The sequence below is a fragment of the Pygocentrus nattereri genome, chromosome 14 (assembly GCF_015220715.1).
Source record: "Pygocentrus nattereri isolate fPygNat1 chromosome 14, fPygNat1.pri, whole genome shotgun sequence".
Taxonomy (NCBI): Eukaryota; Metazoa; Chordata; class Actinopteri; order Characiformes; family Serrasalmidae; genus Pygocentrus; species Pygocentrus nattereri.
The window spans coordinates 3,603,320-3,617,472 of record NC_051224.1 but is presented as its reverse complement, the minus strand read 5'-3'; the positions used below and the strand labels follow the sequence as shown (position 1 = coordinate 3,617,472).

Genomic DNA, 14,153 nt, shown 5'->3' with positions numbered 1-14,153 from the left:
TAGATAATGGGAATTATTTAATGGTCTTTTTGGTCATTTTATCTCACTCTGCATAGTCATTAGCTACTCCGCCTGCTAGTTAGGTGAGCCAGTAGTGCTGGTGTATCGGTCTGCAGGCCTGTCACTGCACCTCTTGATTCATCATCTCCATGGACAATCACCACCAACAGACTCACTCTGATCTTACTGCACCTTCAGTCGAGCAAATCTGTACTAACACATATAGACTGACATCTTGCTCATTTTCTATCCATATCCTGTACAATCTGGAAGATTCTATATCATTATTCTATCCCTGAGAACCTGCATCTTATTTATTATCTACCTCAGACTAACTTCACATACGGAATGAGAACAGCACATTTCATAGTTTTATTTCATAACTTATTACTATTATATTGGAATAGTGGAATACTAGTGTATATTGTGTATATTCAGAGTCAGTGTGTGTGTGTGTATATATATATATATATATATATATATATATATATATATATATATATATATATATATATACTTCTCCATGGATCACCACCTTATCGTGGTGGAGGGGTTCGCGTGCTTGAATGCTCCTAGGAGCTATGTTGTCTGGAGCAAAAGCTCCTGGTAGGGTCTCCCAGGGCAAACTGGTCCTAGGTGACAGGTCAGACAAAGTGTGATCCATAATCACCCCTATGAAAAGACAAAAACAAGACTTGTTGGCGGGTACCTGCCTGGATCAGGGTTACCAGGGCCCCACCCTGGAGCCAGGCCTTGGGGAGGTGGCTCACCAGTGAGCATCGGGTGGCCAGGCATTTACTCATGGTGCCCGGCCGGGCCCAGCCCGAAGGAGCTACATGAGTCCCCCCTCCCATCGACCCACCACCAATGGGAGGGGCAGTAGTAGGGGTTCGGTGCTTTGTGGATCGGACAGTGTCCGAAGGCGTGGGCCTTTGCGTTCTGATCCTCGGTTGCTGAAACTGGCTTTTGGAACTTGGAATGTTACCTCACTGGTGGGGAAGGAGCCTGAGTTGGTGTGCGAGGTGGAGAGATACCGGCTAGATATAGTCGGGCTCACCTCAACACACAGCTTGGGCTCTGGGTCCAATCTCCTTGAGAGGGGCTGGACTTGGTTTTTGGATTTGCCCATGGTGAGAAGCAGCGGGCAAGTGTGGGCTCTCTCATAGCCCCTTGACTCGGTGCCTGTATGTTGGGGTTTTCTCCGGTGGACGAGAGGGTAGCTTCCCTATGCCTTCGGGTTGGGGAACGGGTCCTGACTGTTGTCTGTGCTTATGCACCAATCAGCAGTTCAGAGTACCCAGCCTTCTTAGAGTCCTTGGGAAGGGTGCTTGAAAGTGCTACTCCTGGAGACTCTATTGTCTTACTGGGGGACTTCAACGCTCACGTGGGCAATGACAGTGTGACCTGGAGGGGTGTGATTGGGAGGAATGGCCTCTCTGATCTGAACCCGAGTGGTGTTCAGTTTTTGGACTTCTGTGTAAACCACAGTTTGTCCATCACGAACTCCATGTTTGAGCACAAGGATGTCCATAAGTGCACATGGCACCAGGACACCCTAGGCTGCAGTTCAATGATTGACTTTGTAGTCATGTCATCGGACTTGCGGGCATGTGTTTTGGACACTCGGATAAAGAGAGGAGCTGAGCTGTCAACTGATCACCACCTGGTGGTGAGTTGGATCAGGTGGTGGGGGAAAATGCCGGTCAGACCAGGCAAACCCAAACGTATAATGAGGGTTTGCTGGGAACATCTGGCTGAAGATTGCTCTTCAACTCATACCTCCATCAGAACTTTGACCAGATATCGGGGGAGGTGGGGGACATTGATTCAGAATGGGCCATGTTCCGCTCCTCCATTGTTGAAGCGGCTGACTGTAGCTGTGGCCACAAGGTAGTTGGTGTCTGTCGGTAATCCTCGAACCCGGTGGTGGACACCCCAGGTGAGAGATGCCGTCAAGCTGAAGAAGGAGTCCTACCGGGCATGGTTGGCCTGTGGGACACCAGAGGCAGCTGACAGGTATCGATAGGCCAAGTGATCTGCGGCTTCAGTCGCCTCCAAGGCAAAAACCCGGGTGTGGGAGGAGTTTGGTGAGGAATTGGAAAGCAACTTTAAGTCGGCTCCGAAAAGATTCTGGCAAACCGTCAGGCGACTCAGAAGGGAAAAGCAGTGTGCCACTAGCACTGTATATAGTGGAGATGGTGTGCCGTCGACTTCGACTGAAGACGTCATTGGGCAATGGAAGGAAAAATTTGAGGACCTTCTCAATCCCACTGACACGTTCTCCAGTAAGGAGGCAGAGTCTGGGGACACGGGAATAGGCTTGTCCATTACTGAGGCCAAAGTCACTAAGGTAGTTTAAAAGCTCCTTGGTGGCAAGGCTCCAGGGGTGGATGAGATCCGTCCGGAGTTCCTCAAAGCTCTGGATGTTGTGGGGCTGTCTTGGCTGACACGCCTTTTCAACATTGCATTGACATCGGGGGCGGTGCCACTGGATTGGCAGACTGGGGTGGTGGTGCCTCTTTTTGAAAAAGGGGACCAGAGGGTGTTTTCCAACTACAGGGGAATCACACTCCTCAGCCTCCCTGGTAAGGTCTATGCAGGGGTACTGGAGAAGAGAGTCCAGATTATAGTTGAACCTCGGATTCAGGAGGAGCAGTGCGGGTTCCGCCCTGGTCGTGGAACACTGGACCAACTCTTCACCGTCTCCAGGATCTTAGAGGGCTCATGGGAGTTTGCCCAACCAGTCCACATGTGCTTTGTGGATCTGGAGAAGGCATTCAACTGTGTTCCCCGGGGTATTCTGTGGGAGGTACATCGGGAGTACAGGGTACATGGCTCTTTGCTATGAGCCATTCAGGCCCTGTACAAACAAAGCAGGTGGAGGGTGTCTGGTTTGGTGACCTCAAGGTCACATCACTGCTGTTTGCAGATGATGTGGCCCTATTGGGGACATCAGGCCGTGAACATCAGCTTTCGCTGGATCAGTTTGCAACCGAGTGTGAAGCGGCCAGGATGAGAATCAGTACCTCTAAATCTGAGACCATGGTTCAAGCGGGAGATTGACAGGCGGATTGGTGCTGCGTCAGCAGTGATGTGGGCTCTTTACTGGTCTGTTGTGGTAAAGAAAGAGCTGAGCCATAAGGCAAAGCTCTCGATTTACCGGTTGATCTACGTTCCCACCCTCACCTATGGTCATGAGCTTTGGGTAATGACCGAAAGAATAAGATCGCGAATACAAGCGGCTGAAATGAGTTTCCTCCGCAGGGTGTCTGGACTCTCCCTTAGAAATAGGGTGAGAAGTTCAGTCATCCGGGAGGGACTCGGAGTAGAGCCACTGCTTCTCCACGTCGAGAGGAGCCAGCTGAGGTGGTTCGAGCATCTGGTTAGGATGCCCCCAGGACGCCTCCCTCCTGGGGAGACCCCTGGGAAGACCCAGGACATGCTGGCGTGACTATATTGCCCAGCTGGCCTGGGAGCGCTTCAGAATCCCCCCGGGGAGCTAGTGGAAGTGGCTGGGGAAAGGGAGGTCTGGGGCTCATTGCTTAGGATGCTGCCCCCATGACCCGAACCCGAATGGATGGATGGATGGATGGATGGATGGATATATATATTTTTATTTTTTTTTATTTTTATTCTATAAGAAGTCTACACACCTAAGATTTTCATTCACTTTTCACCTGTGTAAATCTGATGTGATGAATGTGATGTGATGTGATTTGATTCGATTTGATTTGAACTTATTGGCTGATATGAATCAATATACAGCTCAAAAACACAGAATCAAATGTAGAACCACAGAAAGCTCATGTTTTTCTCTGTCAAGTGTGAAAATATGAGCGAAAACACTCGTCTTTTGGCCTCTTATATAATGCTAATAGCGTTAGTTTCTTAACTAGCTCATGTCAAACTCTCCACAAAGTAATAATTTGAATTAAAATACCATCTAACACATCAACGTACGGTCCTACTTTACATTATGGTTCACTTCATGTAATCGCATTTGTCAACGTTATCTTCATCTGGAAGAGTAAAGTCTCATTAGTTAGACAACAGCAACACAGACCACTATGAATTCCATGCTGGTCTGGTGCTGGTTTAGCTGGTCGCTCAGTGTGATCATGCTGGCTGACCAGGATACCAGCATCCAAAACACAACATTTGCTGTTTTTATCTAGTAGGGAGTGGATCCCAGTGGGATTAATCCTAAGATAAGATAAGATAATCCTTTATTAGTTCCACAGCGGGGAAATTCACAGTGTTACAGCAGCAGAGTAACAGAAGTAAGACACTCAGTAATAGAGAAGGGAAAAAGTATAAACATTATAAACATTATAAATAATAAAAGTTAAAGTTAAATCTCTAGACTATTTACAACAAAATAAGAATAAAAATAAGAGTTGCTAAAAATAAGAGTTGCAGCTCTTATCCTACTTTTATCTCTAGCTGATTTTAAATGCTAGAAACTGGCTAAAATGCCATACAGTCCATTACATACTTGGGGAGACATAATATTACAGCCTCAAACACAAGATTTTGCCAGTGTTGTCTCTATTATGTTCCTATTAGTTGTAAATTGTGCCGTAAATTGAGCTGCTTCTATGCTGACTGGATACCACAGTATGCATTTATAAATAGCCAACCATTACGTTAAAAAGCAATTCAATTTGGTCCATCCAATTTGGTCATTATCACAATTGTGGCAATGTCTTGTTAGGTTCCACAAAGCTTGTTCTACCTCACAACAGTGTCTACCGAATAATGTATTAGCAGGTGGAGCACAGCATGCCTAGAAAATTTAATGTCCATGTATTCCCATTTAAATCCAAGATTTTTACCAAATCTTCATCTTCAGTTTTAGAAATATTTGAAAGTTTTTTCGCTCCAGTTTAATGGTCAGGTCACAACAGTGGCCCTTCTAGCTCATGAAGTGGCATCATTAGACTCAAGCTCTTTCCCCTCTGTAAATGTAAAAGCATAAACATACAAGCAGATGATTTATGATAGCGGTGCTCTAAAAGCCCTGGTGACCCATGAGCTGAGCCTTGGTTCTGTTTAATTGGTCAGGTGAAACACCCTCTTCTCTCAGCTCCTCAGCCCTCAATAAGTAAGTGCTGGGAGAGTGTTTTAAAGTCCAGACGTCTCCCTAATTTGGCCTCCTGTAAGTTGTTGCTGTTTATGTTTTGGCTTTTGAATGCTGTTCCTTGATAACGAGAGATGAAGTAGATGTGTTCAATGTTTGAGAGACAGAGGGACTATCAAAGGTTTGCACAGGGATTGTTCTGTTTGAATGGCTGAGTCTAACTGCTCTTGTTAAAACGGAGCTACTGCAGTGGACCTCAGAGGAACAGAGAGCCAGCTAGTTACCCTTAGTTACAGCTTTACAACCATTTCAAAACATCGGCATTCCTTCACAATGTGGGAACACTTCATGACAAATGGACCAACAGACAAGATCAAAACGGCTTTTTGTGAAAAATGATAGTAGTTGGTATAAAATATGAATACAATGGCATACATCTTTTCCTCTTACAAACAACTTAATAACCTAGAGATGCACCAAAATCAAATCTTTTGGCAGAACTGAAACCAATTTAGGAAACTGAAAAAAGCTGGTATATACACTCACTGGCCACTTTATTAGGTACACCTTGCTAGTAAAAGGTTGGACCCCCTTTTGCCTTCAGAACTGCCTTAATTCTTTGTGTCAGACTTTCAACAAGGTGTTGGAAATGTTCCTCAGAGATTCTGGTTGGTTATTTGAGTTCCTGCTGCCTTTCTATCATCTGGAACCAGTCTGCCCGTTCTCCTCTGACCTCTCACATCAACAAGGCATTTTCGTCCACACAACTGACCGCTCACTGGAAATTTCCTCTTTTTCGGACCGTTCTCTGTGAACCCTAGAGATGGTTGTGCGTGAAAATCCCAGCAGATCAGCAGTTTCTGAAATACACAGACCAGCCAGTCTGGCACCAACAACCACGCCACGTTCAAAGTCCCTTAAATCCCCTTTCTTCCCCGTTCTGATGCTCGGTCTGCACTTCAGCAAGTCGTCTTGACCACCTCTACACGCCTAAATGCAGTGAGTTGCGGCCGTGTGATTGGCTGATTAGCTATTTGTGTTAACAAGCAACTGAATGGTGTACCTAATAAAGTGGCCGGTGAGTGTATTGTGCCAGTGAGGACTTTTATTTCTGCTTCTGTTGATTTGCTGTTTGTGTATTGAGTGGGATGTTGTGTTTTCAAGTGGTGTCTAATCTGCAATGGAAAAGTTTTTGGGTGTTGAACTCCTTCATCATTTTTGGAAAGACCAGAGATTATAAGTCCTTTGTATAATGTCTGTTATAGAACCAAGGAAATAGATTCACTTGACCAAAATATGCTGCCACTCATAGTGTTTACGCCTTTAAATGTCCAGGTCCAATGGCAGGCCTAAAGCTTTATTACAAAATTAATAGCTCAGCCAGTTTACATTGAAGTCTTTGTAGTTACTGAGTAGTATGTAATAAGCCTGGGGTGTAAGGGCTTAAATGCATCTTTAAAATGCACCACATTTTTAAACTTTGTTTTTAAATTACTATACAATGTACAGTCTTAGATTTTGCCACTTTATTCTCGGTTTTTCAGCTGTTTTTCTCTTCTGCCGAAAACCAATAATCTATAAAGTAGGTAGAGACTACCAAGTGGCCAGTGAGTGTAAGCACATGGGTCCTAATGAAGTGCATGTTAAGCGAATAATGATACTCAACAAATCTACACTTCCAACCTCAAACGAGGCAACTATCAAATATCAAACTTTCAGCACTTAAGGTCTGTAGACATGCATGTCATTATGAAGCAGTTTGCTCATCTCTCTCTCTCTCTCTCTCTCTCTCTCTCTCTCTCTCTCTCTCTCAAACAGTATTAGGTGGGCTGGAATCTCGTGGAGTCCTGAGGAAGATCAGTGACATGCTGGAGATCATTTTGAAGAGAATCGACACTCTGGCCAAACTCAGCAACACCAGTGAAAGTCACAGGCTGGAGGAGCTGAGCTCTGCTCTCGACAGGTACGCTGTGTGTGTTGGACAGAGGGTCGCTTCAGGTCTAGATCTCCCCAGGTCTGTATCCATGGTGACAAACGCCCCCTCACACCAGAGCTTGAGTGGTGTCCAGGTGTCATGACTTTGCTGTATTAGCATCTGAAGGTAGGACAACAGTGGAGCTTCAGTGCTTATCTAGAAAAGCCTCAGTTCAGAGTTACCTTGCAATACATTTAATATGCAGGACTGTGAAAAGGCCAGTGACTATGTATTATAATGAAGTTCATTTTCAGGAGATAATAATAATAATAATAATAAATATATAATAATCCACTTGCACAAGAAAAGTGAGAAAACAGGAGAAAGTGGGATTCCTAGACCACCCATTGTCACCATCATGTCAGGTAACCAGTGCTTTTCATCGTTGGCCGCCTTGCCCCTTGGAACTGGCTTATAATGTGCAGTGGTTGAAATCCTCCCCTATGAAATGGGACAAAGCTCAAATAAAAAGAACATTACTTCTTTAACAGGCTACTAGTGGTGCTCTGTAGGCAACCCTGATGGTCTGCAGTGAAAGCAGACGAGGGTAAAGTTCAGCAACCTCGCTTTAGGGCATCATGTTCTTTTAAAGAGGTGGACGTGACAATGATTTATTATTGCCCACCTCTAAATCTTTGGTGACATGAAGCTGATGTTAGCTATTTGCCAGCTTCTCGTTTGAATTTTCCTGTTCCACCTTAAACGGAGCAGCAGCCACACTCAGACAATAACAACTGCTGAACTATTTAAGGTGGAAAGGGAAATTCAGCTAGCTAGCTACCGAGACATCAGTGTACCATTAGTAACTTTTTAAGCTTGTCATGAAGAAAATGTCCATGATACATTGAAATGCCGTTAAACTAAGATGATACAATGGTCATATTTTTTAACTGAGAAAATACATTTGAAGGTTTGTTTGGTCGCTTGTGCTCCATCTGGCCTCTTTTTCTTTTTTGTCCCATAACAATCCGTTTGGAGGGTCATGCAGCCCTAACACTTCCCCTTACCTGTTCGTCTCAACAAGAATCGGGACACCTCACCCCTTGGCGTGAATGTGCAAAACAGAAGGCTAAGGGCTAAGGGCCAAGTCACTGAAGGAAGCAAGGACTGAAATGGGAGGAGACTGAACTTTGGAGGTGTGGGGAAAATATCACTGCAGATTTCTTTGAAAAACTGAAAGCAAGTCTCCTAAAAAGCGTGTAAGCTGTGAGAGGCAAAAGTGGGACGCTCTGAAAACATGAAAAAATGGATATTTAGTTATTGAGGTTAAATATGTGTTTTAAGTTTTTTTGAAAAACGAATGTAATGGCCATTTGCCTGGAAATGAAATAAATGAAGGCTGGTCTCCCTTCGTTAGTGCTGTAAACTTTGGGCAAATTATATAAATATGGTCTTTGTTTACAAATGTACCATCAAATTAGTTAAGTTTAACATACTGGGAGAAAAGAAAAGAAAAAAAATATATATATCAGGGTCCTTTCTGTGTTTGCATGTTCTCTCCGTGTCTGCGTAGGTTTCCTCCAGGTTCTCCAGTTTTCTCCCACAGTCAGGCCAACGGGACATGCTAATTTGCCCCTAGGTGTGAGTGCATGTGTATGTCTGTCTGCCCTGTGATCGACTGGTGACCTGTCCACAGTATATCCTGCCTTTCGCCGGATGACAGCGGGGACAGACTCCAGCAACCCCCGCGACCCAGAAGGAGAAGTGGCTTAGAAAGTGTGTGTGTGTGTGTGTGTGTGTGTATAATGTGGTGAGTGTCCACTTTTGTACATGCTACATTTCATGTTTTGTCCTTTTTTCCACACTGTTAGGAATAAAGATACTGCTACACTTTTCGTTCATCAAGGTACAAACAATGTAAATATACCCAGAAAGGTACAACAGCGGTTTTAAGGTCCGAGTATGGTATGGAGTATGGAGTCAGTCCAGCTTAGAGCAGATCATTTCAGTGGATTATGGTTCAGTTATGTTCCCTGACTAAAGGCACTGAGGTGCACCTTTGAGGGCACCACCCCAGTGACAGTTCACTACCTTTATTTCTGAGAGTGCAGTGCGTTAAATAAATAGTAATTGTGCACTAAAATATACGGCATGTAGAGGCATGTTCCCTATAGAAAATAACCCTTTTTTCCAGTTTCACTCACTGGCCAGGAAAAATATTCAAATGACCATTACATGAACCAATAAACCAACATAAATTGTCCAAAATGACCATTTAGGAGGCTTTTTTTATAACAGCTAGTGTCCTTGTACAACACATATTGAGCATCTACAGAATACAACTTTACAACAGCTACCTTGTATTATTTGTCACAAGCTTCTCTGGCAGCAGTTGTGCTACTAATGAGTAAAACCTCACAGAGGCAAAGCTTTTTAATGACTCCGTCATTTTCACCTTTCACCTAACACATTTTGTAAGTAACTGGCTTCTCTGGTATTGAAGCTCGAAATATGACTAGATGATTATCGTTTTGTTGTTTATTCTTTAATATGATACCCATTAGCATGCACTATTAGTCTGGAATGGCTGAATTCTCTGTGGAGTTTAAAAATGCCTCGTCTGAAACCTCAAATCGAGTTTGTTTTCCAAAAGAGCGTTTGTTCTCTGTGGAAATTAAGGAGTGAATAAGGAAATATCTGTGGCTGTCACTCACACAGGATGCAGAAAACTCCTGAGACAGAAAAACAAAGCCTAATGAATGCCAGCGACACCAACCCCTCCCTCCTCCATACAGTATTGTGTGTGGGTCTGAATGCAGCAGGGGACGTTAGAGAGGTCAGAGTGTGTGTTTGGAGCTGATGCTCATTGGTACAGATGCACTCGCTGCAGGAGCGGAGCAGTTGAGTGCAGTTCAGAGTGATTTGCCTGCAGGGCTGTGGGTGTTACAGACTATTCATCTGAGCAAGCTTTACTTCTGTTATTTGCTTCTGCGCTTTGGGCCCTCTGCATGCACCCTGACCCCCAGACAAGCCTTAAAACCAAACTGAACCTCGTCTTTATTAAGTAAACATGACCATATAGACTCTGAGAATCCAATAAACGATCCGCGATGTCAGCTTCCAGCTGACGTCTGGTGAAGTTAAATCACCTGGGTGCTATACTTAATATCTCCGCCAGCAATATACACTCACTATCCACTTCATGAGGTCCACTCTTTATCACTGGTCACTTTCTGTTGACTAGACATTAGAACTGCCAAGTGATTCAAATCATTTTGATCGATCTCATTGGCTCTTATTCGTCAAAGCTTCTTAAGATCACAGATTTGACCATCTTTAACGATGTACAAACTACTGTATCTGAATCATGAACTTTCATATGCCATTGGTGCGTGAAATCAAGCGCCAGCCTACCAGTACCTCACTGAAGCACGCCCTAATTCAGAAGATGTTTTAGTAGGGAACCAATAATAAAACAGCAATCAATGGCTTGTAAGTTCCAATGGCTGTACTCTTAAGCACCGTCTGAGGTACTGATCAATGTTTACAGTGTTAAAATGATCTGTATTTTGAAGTAAACAAAATGTCTTAGTTTTTTAAGATGGTAGAATGATGTGATTGTGAGGAGTGAATTTTCCTGGGGAAACGCTGTACTATTGCAGCGTGTGAAATGCTTCTGTGTTGTGCACGTTGTATTTGTTACAAATTATCTGTTTTATTTTCTATTTTTATTATTATTATTGGCATTATCGATGATGACGATGATAGTTTTGGTTAGTTAACCAAATCAAGCCATGATTTCAATCATACAGACACACAGACGTGCCAAAGATGAAACTGTCGATGGAATTTGCATTTTATGATGAGATCAGAAGGACTTTTATGAATGAGCCATTCATTTGTGTGGTTAATGGCAATGAATCAGTCTTACATGCGGTGGCTGGCAGTAGCAGGCTTTAACTTTGTTCTGTCAAGAGAGCTATCAATGTAATTTGCCTTTTAAAAGCTTTATTTGAGAGTCATAGCAACAGCGTGCAAGTAGCTGAGCCTCAGACTGGAAGGGTCAAAATAGGAAAATGTGTTAACTGTGATAAAATAAAATATATCATTTACCATGTTAAAGTGTTATTAACCCATATACTCTGACACCACTACTAGATATTGTTTGTGGTGTCTGGTAGAACATTCTCACCACAGCAGTGACACTGACATGGTAGTCTTTGTGGATTTGGCTTGAGTGCATCAGTCACACTGGTCTTCCTGGGGTTTTTACCCCTCAGTTAGGTTGAAATCCACCGCCCAAAAATACCCAGACATAAGTGGCTCTGTCAGCCATAAGTGGCACTGACTATTTGTAAAGATGACCACTGGTCTTGCATCACCAAATCTGCCATTGTCTCTGTCTGTACAACAGCTAGGTGGACCTACAAGGTAGGTGTCTCTTTGAATCTCTGAATTATCAGCTTAAACAGCGAGCTCACATCTTTAGATGGCTCCAGCATTAGTCTGTGTTCTTTTCCCTGAGACACTCTTGCACATTGTTGCTGAGTGATGTGGTATATATCAGAGTGGGTGGCCTCCATAGACAGCTTTCTTCATTGTCTGCAGATCTTAAGAGCTATTGCTCTTTTCAAGTGTTTCTGAGAAACTTCTGAAACTATATTTTTAGAACTGGAAGCTAAGCCAGACTAATCTAAACGGAAGAGCTGTACATCAGCAAGCTGTTCCTTCAAGGTGGTAGATGCTCCTAATAAAATGGTTAATGAAAGTGTTGGTACAATGCAGGTCAATAGAAAACAATGAATGCATGTTAACTTTCTCATAGGGCACACATACCAAGAGAGAGGCTACAACCATAGATCTGGGTTGTGGCAAACATTCTCATGTAAGTGATGCATAACCATAATTACTCTACTTCTGCATAACCATAATTACTCTACTTAAGGGGCAGTCGTGGGCTGGAGGTTAGGGAACCAGCCTTGCGACCAGATGGTCACCAATTCGATCCCCTGAGTTGACCGTATGTGAACTTCTTTTTTGTGTTTATCTTCATTATGTTTCTTTGGTAAGAACATCTGGACTGCTTTCCGATTGGTTACAGCTCTGACTTTAGACCAGAAGAATCCCTAAAAAAAATAATAATAAGTTCCACTGCTGTTCTATAAGTTACTCAGTATTTTTGACCAAATACTTTAGTACTTCGACTTAAATAGAGACCAAGTAAACCTTCCAGTTCACATATAAATTTACATGACATTAAATTACATTAAACATTAAATTAAAGCCAAATCAAGACGACAGAAAGCCACGGCAGATCACATTGGCTTGAATGGATAATGTTAATAGCCTGTTATCTTCCAGCTCGGAAAAATCGAGTTTGGGAAGAGGTTGTGAACTGGTTCCAATCATGATAAATGATGTTGAAAGAGTTGTTTCATCAAATGTAATGAGTAGAGTGTAAAAATAACAAACTTGTTTGTTACACACACCACAGCCTATGTGATGTATAGGGTCTTTTTTTGGCAATAATTTACATTTATGGCATTTGGCTGACGCTCTTATGCAGAGCGCCTTACAGTTTGATCATTTTACACAGGTAGGCGAAGGTGGTGTTAGGAGTCTTGCCCAAGGACTCTTATTGGCATAGTGTAGGGCGGTTACCCAGGCAGGGGGTTGAACCCCGTCTATAGCGTAGAAGGCAGAGGTGTTACCCACTACACTAACCAACCACTACTATAATAAGTTGTAGGTAGTTTGACCAGAGGAGGATGGGCCCCCCAACTTGTGAGCCTTGGTTCCTCCCAAGGTTCTCCTTGCCACTGTTGCCCCAGGCTTGCTCACCTGGGGGTTTTACATTCATGTTAAAACTTTGTCTTTACTGGAATTCTGTGGAGCTGCTTTGTGACAATATCAAAAAAGCACTGCGCTACACAAATAAACTTGATTTGATTTGATTTGACCCCAACCCCCCACAGAGTTGACCAATGTCTTCTCATGTAGGTTAAAGCACATTATACAAAACCTGAATTAAAGCACCCCCCCCAGTTCCTCACAGAAGTACATTAAACTGGGGGGAAAAGAATAAACCATGTCTCAGTTTTTTTGGGAAGGTACTTTTACTTTCACTTGAGTTGGTATTTTAAGTATAAACACAATGGATTTAGGTTGGTGCATGGATTTAGTCCATTCTACCCCCTTCTGAGTGGTATACATTTAAAACACCTGTAAGAGCAGGAAAAGCTTTTTAGAAACGTCTGATTACAATATGAAAAGACATCTGCTATTTTTTTTTCCTTTTTCCCCATTTCAAAATACCCCGTTATGCTATTGGTTATAATCCAGTACTATGCCGATGTCACAGATAGCCCTTCCATTCATTTCATTTCCAAATGCATACACAATATTAATATTTCAGGGTCAGAAGAATACAGAAAACATATGAACAGACCCATATTCGGTGATCAAAATGAAGCTACACTGATTCTTTCCTCTCTGCTGTGATGATGCACCTGATAAAGGCAGTCTCACCTTATCAAGATGCTTTAGCATTCACTCTGTAACTCTGATCAAAATCATGTTCAATGATCTCCAGGACACATTGTGCCCCGCTGTCCACGTATGATCCGATCACCCAAAATGCACGTTATTGCCAAGTGTGATCGGAGCTAAAGGAATCTACAGGGACGTTTTTCCTCATCTTCCTCACCAAGTTCAGCCTTAGAAGTTGGTTGCATTTTGTGTTGCTCACAATCCAAGTCATTCTAATGATTTTGAGGCCTGGGTGGTCAGTCCGTAGCTCTGAGGGCACCAGCAGCGTCTTTGTTTGACTTGCAAATTATCTTTGTTTTCTTCGGTGCGGCTGCACGTATTTTCAGACCCACAGCACTGTGTTCCGCTTTTAACAGTGGAAGGATGGACAGAAACACTTTTTCCAGGTCTGAAGCAAGAGAAGTTCCATTTTCTAAACTCTAGTTTTCTCATTTTTCACTTTTCACCTCTGGAGCAGCCACACAAAAGCCTAAGGTCAGTACGCTTCGGTGCGAAGCATCGGCTAGAGGACTATAAAGCCCCCTAGCTTTGGGCTGTGCAGCAATGGAACGGTGTAGTTTGATATGATGGTGCTTCATTGAAAACTTTTGGGGTGTTTGTGATCCAAAA

At 43.2% G+C, this 14,153-nt stretch overlaps 1 protein-coding gene across 3 annotated transcripts in view; it reads left to right on the top strand.

The window, feature by feature from the left end:
• Nucleotides 1-14,153, top strand: part of LOC108435872 (alpha-1,6-mannosylglycoprotein 6-beta-N-acetylglucosaminyltransferase B-like) — a 174,286-nt gene that overhangs the window by 52,214 nt on the left and 107,919 nt on the right. For all 3 annotated transcript variants that reach the window (XM_037544478.1, XM_037544479.1, XM_017711995.2), the window contains exon 3: nt 6,899-7,043. In XM_037544478.1, the coding sequence (XP_037400375.1) occupies nt 6,899-7,043 (145 nt within the window). The remainder of the gene's footprint in view (nt 1-6,898; nt 7,044-14,153) is intronic.